Here is a 12,086-nt window from a genome sequence, read left to right as displayed (position 1 = left end):
GGGATGCTCGCGACCGCGTGAAAATAGCAGGGAGGGGTATCAAGAAGAACAACGCCGGCTAAGGCAACGTAATGTACTAGACTCCCAGAGCCTTGAAGGGTACAGTCGACAAGTAGCGCCGTCTCGTGGCGGTTGAAGACAAGAAATTTGAGAGATAACGAGGGGAAGAAGATACAGAAGCTAGCAAGAAGCAGACGATGAATACGACGCCAAAGAGTCAGCTGGCGCCAACATGACGCTGAGCGGGATAGATTGTTGAGAAGGAGAGGATTGGCTCCGCCAGAGAGAGGAATCGAGGGAAGGGAATAGGGCACGATAGGCAAGAGGAACTATAGGTTGGTAAGCGCCGTTTCCGTGTGTTGTCGGCATCCGTCCGCTAGCTAGCCGTTCGGTTCGCTAAGATGCTCCAAGGCAAGGTTAGGCTAGGTAAGGAGTCGTCGAGCCGGGTGGGTTACGGGAAGGAGACAGACGCGGGATGAGGGAGACTTTTGCAGTCTGGCGTCTGCAGCCGTGCGAGGGGATTAGATGGGGATCGAGTAGCGTACCGCGTCACTGGACAGGACAGAAAAAGAAGCGGCGAGCTCGGTCACACAGACGCCAGTCTTGTCCCAGTGTACCTAGGATGCTGCGACTCCTGCGACGCTGAGGCTCGGGGGAGAAGGAGGGAGGCATGGGAGGATACGAAGAGACAGAAAAAGGACAGGGTGAGAGAGGCTCGTAAGTACGGGACGAGACTGGGATGCGGATGATAGGAGTAGGAAACGTGCAGTTTCTGCGGCATCAACGACGGGAATATGTTGCACCTGCATTAAACCCTTGCACATTGCTGTCGCAAGGGCCTCGCCGAGAAAAGCATTGGGGGTGAGTTGCTACTTCTTCTTACATGCACCTAGAGTCCAGAGAGGGAGAGAGTGAGGGAGTTGGGGCGCACAAACAGACAAGAGTAGTCCAATGAAACCAGGCCAAGGACATCAGGGACCAGGCAAGGAGCAGCGTTTCCTGTCTGTGCCCTTTGAGGATTTGGAGGGCGACTCGGGGGTTTGAAAGGCTCCAAGTGCAAGGAAGAAGGCAGAGAAAGGGCAATGGGATGGAATGGATTCGCCGTCATTTGTTGACTTCTCTGACAGTTCGGGTGTTGCACAATTGGCAAGGGGGTTGTTTTTTGGGAACGCAGGACCCAATGAATTTGACCCCGGACGGCAAGGAGGCGAAAAAGGCACCGGCCCAGGGGTTGGCTGGAGAAGGAGCGGGTTTCAGATTTCACCATCCCTGATCGCCCCTGGGTGCCTAGTCCGCATCCGGTCTACCGACGTTGTGGTTGCCTTCTGGAGACGCAAGCCACCAACAGTTTTGGCTGGCGTTTGGCGTCTGGAGTCTCAAGGAGCTGCGAGTCCCTCGACGCAGCTACCAAAGAATAAGGGTGGTGGTGGTGTTGTTGTTGTTGTTGTTGTAAGGTAGCATAAGTATAGGCATAGGTAGTAGGTAACGTTGACGGCAAGAATGGCAGCCATTCGTGCTTCAGCCCTCGTGGCATAAAGGGGCTTCTGTGGTTTGAGGTGTGTCTTATCCCAGCCAAGACGACTTGATGTTGCTGCTGTTGCTGCTGCTGCTACTAATACTCGCCGGCCTGTTGGAGCCGGGCCAATTTTCATTTCACAGCTCCGAGCTCCCGGGGCTGACATCCTCCGGCCTCCACTTGCAATTAGATGCATTTCTCTTTGCAAAACTAGGAGAAGAGAGGAGCCTCCCGATAAAGAACGGGGCCTGTCACTATTTGCAGATAAGGTACGGATACGTTCACTTGAGACAACTCGATTCTTCCTATACAACGTCACAGCTGGGGCTCGTTCTGCCTCCTCCACATGCGACGCTGCACACAAATCTCGGAACCTCTGTTGCGTGCCCAGGGTACACGATTCGGTTGCTGTACTGGTCGATAGAATTGCAACCCTTCCTTTGTAAAGCAGATGCATCACGTCCACCTTGACCCCGGTGTCATAACCATCGTCCAAAGTCGCACATTCGTCCATCCAACTTCTGTTGTCGAGACGCCTGCAGCCTGCACTCCACAAATAGCTCCCTCGGTCGTAAGATGGCGCGTCTCTCCGGCTGCCAGCAAAATTCACGTCCCCCACAAAGCCGATAAAGTTCGTCGAGCCTTTCCCCTTCCCACCAGAACCACAAAGCGCAGACCACAAGAGCAATCTTAAGGTCATCCTGCGTTGCTTCGAGAGCGAACCGTAGAAGAACTCAGTCCACCTCAGATGGGCCCCAAGTAACGATTGCCCCTGTCTAGTGGTCGGAAGAAAACCCCCTTCACCACACAAGGTTTCTTGTCGAGCTCGTTGCTGCAGGCTCACAAACTGGTTGATGGAAGCCCGACAACGTAGGGAGGCCTCGTCTATGCGCAGACACCAAACGACCCATTAGATGTCAAACGTTATTCCCCCAGACCTCGCCTCAGGAGAGTCGTTCCTCGGTGAGGTCACATTGCCAGCGCCACGTTTCTCACGACACGGGGAACCATGCGAGGCTGTCTCAGGGTTGTTCCCGAGAGCCAATGCAGACACCAGACGGACATTTCTGGGCCGTGTCACTCGCCGGCAAACGTCCTCTCTTGAGACTACGTACGCCATTTCCAACGACCCCTCCGAGCCATTTATAGGGTATCATCGAGGCCGTTGCCTCATTGTCCGTCGACGTATTGATGGAACAGTCCCCACACGGTAAAAACCTCCCTCACCAGCCTTACCAGGAACAAACGCCGCACATTTTCGGCCTTGAATCGTCTATATATCCTTTCGTGCCATGCAAACATACCACTGTTGTTGAGCGGCAAGAGTCCGGCTTCAGCTTCCGCGGGCCCGACTGTTCGTATGCGGAGCGTTGACAGTGCGTGCTCTTGGTTCCGTGCAAAATAGTTTCCCCGCTATCGCATATCTCGGCCCAATTCATCGGCGGTCCGTAGTTGAGCCGCGTGCTACTACAACATGAGTGTACACATCGACAAAAAGGCACGCTGAGAAATCCTTTTGCTAAGCGGATTGACTTATGAAAAGGCGTGTCGTGATTATCGCAGCTCTCCAAGAAGCATGTTGCGATCAGATGATGCAGAAAGTACTTTGGCAATGTGTTAGCTCAGCATCGTCACAGTGATACATGAATCAGAAGACTCACCAATGGGTTCCGTGCCGGGCGCAAACTCAACACAGTTCACAGTCCCCTTGTGTCCAGGAAGCTTATACATGAGCTTGCCAGTCTCACTAGACCAAATGGTGGCAGTGCCATCACCCGAACCAACAGCCACCTTCTTGCCGTCAGAGTCCCAGCTGGCTCGAATGAGGTTCTTCTCGAGGCCCACCGAAGCACCGTCAAATGTTCTGATGTGCCTGTCCGTCGGGGCGAACGGACGAATATCCCATGTTCTCACCGTAGAGTCCATGGAGAACGACAGTAGCGATTGGGAATCCGGTGATACTCGGAGTGAGGTGACCGTGTCCTGGTGTCCGAGCATAGAGTACACGACCGACTTCTTGCGCAGGTCCCAAACCTTGATGTCGTTGTCGATGCCACCCGAGTAGACTTCGTTTCCAGCCTCCGACATGGCAACGGCAGTGATGGGGAACTCGGTCTCAATGTGATCCACCGCGTGCTTCGATCTTGGGTCCCATAGTCCTATCGTGCCGTCGTCGCTACCGCTCACCAGCATACCCTCGCCTCGTTTGCTGATATCCATCGTGTTGACAATTTCGTCATGGCCAATGTACCTTCGTATCCTAGTGCCGTTCTCGAGATCCCAGCTTGCTAGGTGTGTGTCGGCTGAAGCCGAGTACACAATTTTGGAGTCTCTTGACCACTGCAGATCAAGAACAGCGCCGCGATGGCCAGTGAGAATGCCGTAGTTTTCGCAGTCGCCATACGTCCGCCACAACACTACAAGTATTAGCGAGCCGGTTTCTGGGAGTACCAACATTAACTAACGTACAGATACTCCTATCCATCGATCCGGAAGCGATGAAGTTGCCCGTAGGGTCAAATTTGGCGGCAAAGATCTCACCCGAGTGGCCGGAGAGTTCCATGACCGGTGCCTGTAAATTGCTTGTCCGGGGAGTCTGGTCATGATGTTTTCAGTACAGTGTCAATTGTCCATAACGTCTCGTTTGCTTACGGTCTGAACCAATGCGCTGCTCTTTCCCGAGGCATTGAGTCGAGCCAGCGCTCCTGTTGACGATCCCACATTCTGACGCTTCACGATCATCTGGCCCGCGCCAGGCTCATCAGAAGCCGGTCTTTTTTCGGCAGACATGATGGCGGTATTCGAATCGGAATCTCAAACTGATGCTGACAGCGGGGTCAGATAAGTCGTATCTGTGAGAAAGTGGCGCGCGTTTCGTATCGAGGTTTGTCGAGGCTGGTTGAGGCTGCTGGACGAGGTTTAGCAGCTGTAGACCAAAGAAAATGTGTTGCTGCTGAGATCATTGGCCACACGCAAGGTTGGGGGCGGAGCGGAGCTTGCTTCTGCCGATCCCCGAGCTCCAAGGGAAAAGGGAGAGTGGAGCTTCGACCTTGGGGTGCACCAGTACCTTATTCATTGTCCATTCTTCCTCCCTATCCCGATAGACAGCAACCCCTGCATTTCCACCCTCTCAATACCCACCTCGCCGTCGATGATAAACGGTAAACGGTCAACGTCGAACGCCGAACTATTGCGACAGCAGCGACCTGAAGGCAGCCCATCCTGACTCCCGGAACCATTACCACGTCAGAGTACCTGCGACGACTTCAGTACTGCGGCGAAGACGGCGATAGAGACGATCATCACAAGACGATAACGACGCGATTGCGATTTGACAAGGCAAGCGTGCTTCGAGATTCCTCGACTTGCTTCATACCCGACGCCATTACAGAGGTTATCGAGCTCAACAGCAGGCCTCAAAGGCTGCTAGCATAATCATGGCTTCAAGCAAGGCAACTCGCTTGGGCGAGGAGTATGTTTCCCTGCCGTGCGTGGATAGATGACAGAAGCTAACCACCTGGCAGGATCTGGAAGTCCGTCTCATGGTCCACGTATACCTAGGAACAAAATGCTCTAACACTCTTGATTGCAGGACACGGATAGATAAAGTGAACGCCGAGCTCGTCACCCTCACTTACGGAACGATCGTTGCGCAACTGTGCAAGGACTACGACAGCGACTACGCCGAGGTCAACAAGCAGCTGGACAAGATGGGGTACAATATTGGGCTTCGTCTCATTGAGGACTATTTGGCCAAATCCAACACGATGAAGAGATGCGCAAACTTTCGCGAGACGGCAGATATGATTGCAAGAGTAGGACGCCGCCCCTGAGGCGCCTCGCAAAAGGCTTTGTACTGACGATTGAACAAATCAGGTCGGCTTCAAGATTTTCCTCAACATCACGCCGCAGGTGACGAACTGGACGACAGACAACAAGCAATTCTCACTTGTCTTTGACGAGAATCCTCTGGCGGACTTCGTCGAGCTGCCGGATGACGAGCGGGCTCAGGATGAGCTGTGGTACTCCAATATTTTTTGCGGTGTGCTGCGAGGAGCGCTGGAGATGGTGCAGATGCAAGTAGAGGCGCATTTCATCAGCGACATACTACGAGGTCATGATACGACGGAGATGAGGGTGTCATTAGTACGGTACATTGATGACGAACTGCCACCGGAAGATGACTGAGCGGCATCGCAATTTTCCCGCAACACAGCGTTGTCTCTCCTTATTACAAAATCGAGTAGTATACTTCGATTTGTTTCTTTCCTCCCGCACTGCAAGCAAGGGTCTATCGTCGATAGGCCTCGATGATATGATGATGCAGTCCGGCTATGAGCTGGGTAGCGCGATTCCAGTCTCGTCGTCCTACGCGACTCGCCGGGAATAGACGTCGTGGAAGCGTTGCGTTGAAGAGCCGGTAACTCACTGGCCCATGCATTGGGGCGCATATTGCTAGAAAGGCAATTAGGCAGAGCGAAGCATCGTCAAGAATACTAAGGAGACTTGTGCGTACAGCAAGTGGTCCACGCGAGCGATTGATTCCCAGCAGCATGGCTGCTGAGGGCTGCTCTGGCAGCGATAAGTATGCATCAAAGCAAAAAGTGAAAAGCGAGGAAAGCTATGGGCGGCTGCACTATCCATGGTGGTGGTATCCGTACCTTGGCGCGCGTGTAAGCCATATTTGCGGCGACGGATTCTGCATGCCCAACGTTGGGTCTGGCCCTGGTCTGTATCCACGCGGCCGGTAAGGCGAGTTAATTTTGACGACGAGGTGTGTCAATCCAGCCTCGCCAAGGAGGACGCCAATGTGCAAAGGAGTTTATTGGGTTAGAAAAAAAAACCCCCGGATGTTATATCCGATTCTTGGGACTCTAAACAGAAACGGTTGTGCTCGCCTGGTGGTGCGCCTGGTCGGACATCGCGTCTTGGCTCGTTGCAGGTCGCAAGCGCGAAGCTCCCCGTGTTCTTCCCAGGATGCCGGCCGGTTTCGGCAAATATGGGGGATGGAGGAGGAGCCGGCGAGTCGCACTGGCGGCGTCGCCCGGCCATAGAAGGATCGACAGGCAGACAGCAAGTGAGCGACACTCAAGTCCCTCAACAGTCGCAGTGCACCGGGTTGTTAGGTTACTCACGACCAATTTTGGGTACCGCATATGCATTGAGTATGACTTCAATCTCGGCTTGTATTATCATGGCAGGAGGGGTGAACCTGTCGCGATATTGCAAGGGTCCGTGCGATGGTCCAGCGATGGTCCCTAGGTCGCCTTTAATTTCGACTGTGGATGGACCCTGAGCTTATCGAGCGAGGTCCCTTTGCAAAGGAGAGCTTTGAAGAGCGAACCCTCATGAGTCGAAGCACAACACAATGTGAGTGGATTTGGCTTCGTGAGGGCTTATTGGCCGTGAAGTCAAAGATTTTTTTTTTCTTTTTACTCTTATTTAGAAACCAGTACATAAGGAAATGGCTGATCCTATGATGGTTTCGATGTGCGATGGGTAGGTGCATGAGCTGGAGTGGGCGCCTCTCGAAGGATATCAGCCAACCCACGGGAACGTTGCGACGCTGTGGTTGGTGGGGGTCTGTCTGAGCCCGCATGAGCAGTTGCGTCTGCACCTCGGCCTCCGCGTGATCCATCGACGACCCTGCTCACGCGAAATGTGGAAAAAGAAGGTCAATTGAAAAGTGCGAGGCTCTGCTCGGAACTATGTGAGGAAAAGAACGAGATGTTGGTCAACATAGGGCGAGTATGGCAGCCAGCGTAGCGTGGCGTGACGCGTCTACGCTGGCAGCGCGGTCGCGTTGGCTGAGACAATTAAGGAAGCGCGCCGGGTGATGTGAGCTCCATTTAAAGATGCGATGCGATGCGACACGCATCAAAGAGTGAAATAGACCGACAGGGAGTCGCGCAGCTTCACCAAAGCAAAAGGCCGGAGCATAAGCTCGATATTTTCATCTCGCAACGGCCAGCAAGGTTCCAGTGTCTTATTACGTGACGTAATAACCCGGAGGACAAAATAAAGCCCAGCAATTGCACTAACTAAGGCATCTCAGTGTCAGCGTCAGTGTATCTCAGAACTGGAGGGTACCGGGAGGGCAGAGCCTTTGCTACCGGAAGAATTGGCCCTACAGCACCTGACAGGGCAGGGAAGAACTAGCAACGCGGTACTGGACGCAGCACTTTTTGGGCAGAGCCCAGCGTTGAAATGGGCTTTGAGAGGGGAATTTAGCTGGTTATGTATCCTAAGGCGCCCAAGACAGTGGGCGATAGGTGGTGGTGCCCCTACCACCCCTTCTTCAGTCCTTTGAAGCCTTGCCCCCGTTTGCCTTTGGCATACCGAAATCTGGCCTCAGGCAGCACATGTTCTCAAATGTTCGCGTCACATTCTGAGGTGTACCCGCGGTGATAGCGAGCTCCTGCCACGAGCAGCCAACGTAGCTGTTAGCTAACTCGTAGTTCCAGGTCTCCAGACTTCCCACCCCCGAAATCTGCCCAAGCGTCCCAGGCGAAAATTGGGAAAATCCCAACCCCATCCTTTCCCACGTCCGCGTCCACGTCCACTCTCCGACACTCTCTCTTCCCTTCCATTTGCCTTTGCCTTGTCCCGTCATCTCCTCCGTCCCGTTGACCAAGCGCCCCTCTCTTTCTCTCCTCCTCTTACTCTCAATCCTGCTGCTCCTCCTCTACTACTCCCTCCCCCCTTCCTCCCCATTTCCAACAACCAAAACCCCCCCCTGGTGGCCTTGCATGCCGAACGTATTCAATCTCAACTTGACCTTGAATACGCGTCTATTCCTCCGTTGATGGTTACCCGCCGTCGCGCCCCCCCCGAGACAATCGTCGACTTCGTCCTCGACTTCGCCTTATCGGCCTAGCGCTTGCGGGAGAGAGAAGAGGGAACCTCGACCTGTTACGGGATAATACCCTTAGCTGTTAGGATCGACGACGCCGCCTGGCCAGAGCATTGCAACCGCACCGCACCCGAGAGACTTGAGAGACGTGGAGAGCAGCAAGACGCAGTAGCAGCACCAGCACCCAGCAGTCAGCCCGGCCAAACCCCCAAAGCCAAAATCAAATCCAATCCCAAAAGCCGGAGCCAAAAGCCAAAGCCAAACTACCTTTACCCCCGACCCCCGAGCCGCCGCGCTGCTTCTCCTCTTCCTCCTCCTCCTCCTTCTCCTACCCAGGTTGTCTTCCCACTCCCACTTCCACTCCTCAACCCACACCCGCATCTGCATCTGGCCCTGCTTTCGCCTTCGCCGCCTTCTTCGCCATCGCCCTCATCAACCATCCAATCCAGCCTTTGCCGCTGCACGTCCTTCGACCTCCTTTTTTTTTCTTCTCTTCTTCTCCACTTGTACCATCGCATACTGCCACCATCACGAGTCGCGCATACTCATCCATCCGTCGCGCCTATTCAAACAACAGCCGTTCCCTTTCTCTCCTTCAACTACTGCACCAATACTCAACGCTGCCTGATCTCCTGGCGCCCTACCGCTGAATCCAACACACCTGCCCGCCAGTCGGCTCCTTAGCGCACCGCGTAGCCACGTCCTCAGCGCCATTCTTGACGGTCGCTGATTTGGAAAGTTTTTGACGACCTCGACGCTCTCTCCTCGCCTCCGGACCGTCTTTCATCATTCAACCAACCTTTTCTTTTCTTCACCGTATCGAACTCACCCTACCCTGCTGGGCAGACAACTGTCTGCAGCCCAGCCCACCACCATGAACGTCAACGTCAATCCCAACATGGCCAACATGAACGCCATGGGCGGCCCGGTCGGCGCCCCCGTCCCCATGATGAATAATGGCGCAGTCGCGCCTCAAGTCGCCGGCGGTCCACGACAGATGCCTGTTCCCACCGAGAGCCAGCGTACCCTGCTCAATACCTACATCTACGAGTACTTCCTCCGCCACCAAATGTTTGATTGCGCCCGAACCCTCCTCAATGGAGATAACCAAGTAAACGTCATGAAGGACGGCTCAAACCGGCGGAGGGACGAGAACGGCAACCTCCTGGGCAATGGCCTCGGCGATGACCCCATGGACACCGACTCTAAGGATGATATCGATGCCAAGTTGCCTGACGATCTGCCCGCCCCTAAGCTGCCCATGCCTGCCTCAGAATCCTCCTTCTTATACGAGTGGTTCTGCTTATTCTGGGACATTTTTCATGCGCAACGCACCAAAGGTGGCAATGGCCCTGTCAATCAATACGTCAGCCACACCCAGGTATGTCGTCCGGCCCATCTGCGCACCATGCGTACAACCGCTAACCAAGCTCTGTAGCAGCAATCCCGCATGCGACAGAACCAGCAGCAGGAGCTCCTTCGCCAGATGCGCCCCGATGGCTTGGCCGCTCAGCAGCAGTATCATTCCCAGATGATGCGCAACATGCAAAACGGAGGCATGGCCATGAACATGCAAAAGAACCAACTTGTGCGGACGGCCATGGCCAACAACCAAAACAAGTGAGCCGCTACAGCTTCCCACGCCCACTCACCGCTTGTTCGGTTTGCTAACCTTGTCCCGCGTAGCCCCCAAGCAATGCAGATGCTTCAGCATGCAAAGCAGAACCAGATGCAACGAGACCCCTCTGACATGGATGGAAATCGCCAGCGCCCTTCGTCCCCCGGTTCCGGTGAAAACGCCCCTTCGCCTTCCAAAAGACCTCGCCTAGATGGAACGCCCAACTTCCCTAACCAACCCGGAATGATGCCGAACGGAAGACCACAACAGGGCATGCCGGGCCAGCAGGTGGGGACCACCCCAAACGTAGCTCAAGCCCAGCAGATGCTCATCACCAACGGCATTAACCCGGCATCGCTGACCCAGCAGCAGTTTACGACATTCTCAAATCAACCACCTGCTGTCCAAGCTAAGTCCATTGCCACATATGCGGCAAACCTCCAACAACATCAAGCTAGCCAAATGCCTAACAAGCCCATGCCTAACGCGTCCGGCCCTCAGGGCCAGGGCTCACCCATGATGGCGCAAGGCCCTGATGGGGCTGGGCTGGCTGCATACTACAATGCTGGGGAGATGGGTCCCGGCGGTATTAGGCCCGGCCCTGGCGGTGCCCAAGCCGGTGGTGGAAGTAACCACGCTCTGCAAGACTATCAAATGCAGCTAATGCTTCTGGAGCAGCAGAATAAGAAGAGACTCATGATGGCCCGACAGGAGCAGGATAGCATGGGGGGTGCCATGCCCAGAGGAGACGGACCGGCCGGCCCAGGCGGCCCAGGCGGCCCTCCTGGCCCCAACGGGCAGCCGTTCCCAGAGACATCTCCCCAGGGAGGTAGAACCGGAGCGTCGCCGAACCCGACGGAGCAGATGAAGCGTGGTACGCCGCAAATGAACAACGCCGGTATCCCGTCGCCATTGCCCGAGGGTGCGCAGTCCCGCGGCTCCCCCAATCCCATGAACTTTATGAACAGCCAAATGGACCCCAACATGGCGCCTCACTTCTTCAAAGGTATGGGCAACCAGATGGACGGCAACATGGTTCCCAACCCTCAGATGAATGGCGGCATGCGCCCCCCAAGCTCGCATCCTGGTCAGCAGTTCAACGGCCAGATGAACCCGCAACAAATGATGGCCGCCCGGCAGCAGCAGCAGCAGCAGCAACAGCAGGCGCAACAGCAGCAGCAGCAGCCGCCCCAGCAGCAACAACAGCCCCAACAGGCTGGTCAGGGCAACCAACCAGTGCAGTGGCAGCAAGGCGGCCCGAACGGCAACCAGATGGTGCCTCAAGGCCCCCAGGGTCCGGTTCAGGGCACGCCGCAGCAACGGTCAATGCCGCCCCCTTCTGCGCCAACTGGTGCCAACGCCAACCGGACAAGCACATCCTCGCCCCAACAGGCGACGGCTGCACCGCCCACTCCTTCGCAGTCCAACAAGGCTGCCCCGAAGAAGAAGGACAACAAGAACACCAAGACCAAGGTAGGCGCTGTGAATGAGCCGACGACGTCGATCGAAGAGCTAACCATTGTACAGGCTGCGACCCAAAAGAAGTCCAACACAAACCTCAACAGCGGCACCACTCCAGCCGCAGACAGTGCGCAGGATGCTGAGCCACCAACACCGGCAACCCCAATCACCCCTGTCAACACAGTCAGCTTCAACAAGAACGGGCAAAATGCTACTGTTCCCACAGTGCCCAATGGTCAACAGAGTGCTCCTGCGCCAGCTCCCCCAGCTCAGGTCGCTCCCCAGACACACACGGACAACAACCAAAACGGATCCTTCGGCATGGACAGCTCGAACGGAATGGTTGACTTCAATGCCATGACCTTTGCTGACCCCTTGGTCTCGGACAACGTGCTCAACGACTTCGATTTCGACTCCTTCCTGCATGAAGACGGCGACAACCAGGCCTTTGACTTCAACACTGGGTCGTTCGGCATGGAAGGCGGCAACGAAATTGGCGCAGACTAGACGCTGTCCGAACCCGGCTTTGCGCAGGCGTCCGGTTCTTCCAGTTTCCCGTCAGGCTTCAGTCATGTGTTAAGGCGTTGTTACGATTCCCCTGACTCGATCGCTCCGAGTCTACACACCGGTGCAGCCGT

General features: G+C 55.3%; 3 protein-coding genes across 3 annotated transcripts; 2 read left to right on the top strand and 1 right to left on the bottom strand.

Annotated features, from left to right (window-relative positions):
* Nucleotides 1–3,133: 3,133 nt before the first annotated feature.
* On the bottom strand, nucleotides 3,134–4,306 carry ColSpa_11076 (U6 snRNA phosphodiesterase; the record flags this gene model as incomplete). The annotated part of the gene is made up of 3 exons (XM_049277288.1): nucleotides 3,134–3,933; nucleotides 3,986–4,088; nucleotides 4,169–4,306. The coding sequence occupies 3 exons, from the start codon at nucleotides 4,304–4,306 to the stop codon at nucleotides 3,134–3,136; spliced, it is 1,041 nt and encodes a 346-aa protein (XP_049133245.1).
* A 647-nt stretch (nucleotides 4,307–4,953) lies between these two features.
* Nucleotides 4,954–5,704, top strand: ColSpa_11075 (transport protein particle subunit trs120; the record flags this gene model as incomplete). Its single annotated transcript, XM_049277287.1, has 3 exons — nucleotides 4,954–4,988; nucleotides 5,109–5,331; nucleotides 5,393–5,704. The coding sequence occupies 3 exons, from the start codon at nucleotides 4,954–4,956 to the stop codon at nucleotides 5,702–5,704; spliced, it is 570 nt and encodes a 189-aa protein (XP_049133244.1).
* Nucleotides 5,705–9,243: 3,539 nt separating this feature from the next.
* On the top strand, nucleotides 9,244–11,955 carry ColSpa_11074 (adhesion defective protein 2; the record flags this gene model as incomplete). The annotated part of the gene is made up of 3 exons (XM_049277286.1): nucleotides 9,244–9,750; nucleotides 9,811–9,989; nucleotides 10,056–11,955. 3 exons carry the CDS (start codon nucleotides 9,244–9,246, stop codon nucleotides 11,953–11,955), a joined length of 2,586 nt encoding a protein of 861 aa, XP_049133243.1.
* Between the last annotated feature and the right edge of the window lie 131 nt (nucleotides 11,956–12,086).

This window comes from Colletotrichum spaethianum (assembly GCF_022836535.1).
Source record: "Colletotrichum spaethianum MAFF 239500 DNA, contig42, whole genome shotgun sequence".
Classification (NCBI taxonomy): domain Eukaryota; kingdom Fungi; phylum Ascomycota; class Sordariomycetes; order Glomerellales; family Glomerellaceae; genus Colletotrichum; species Colletotrichum spaethianum.
Note: the sequence above shows the minus strand (reverse complement) of the source record. Positions and strands in the feature narration are given on the sequence as shown.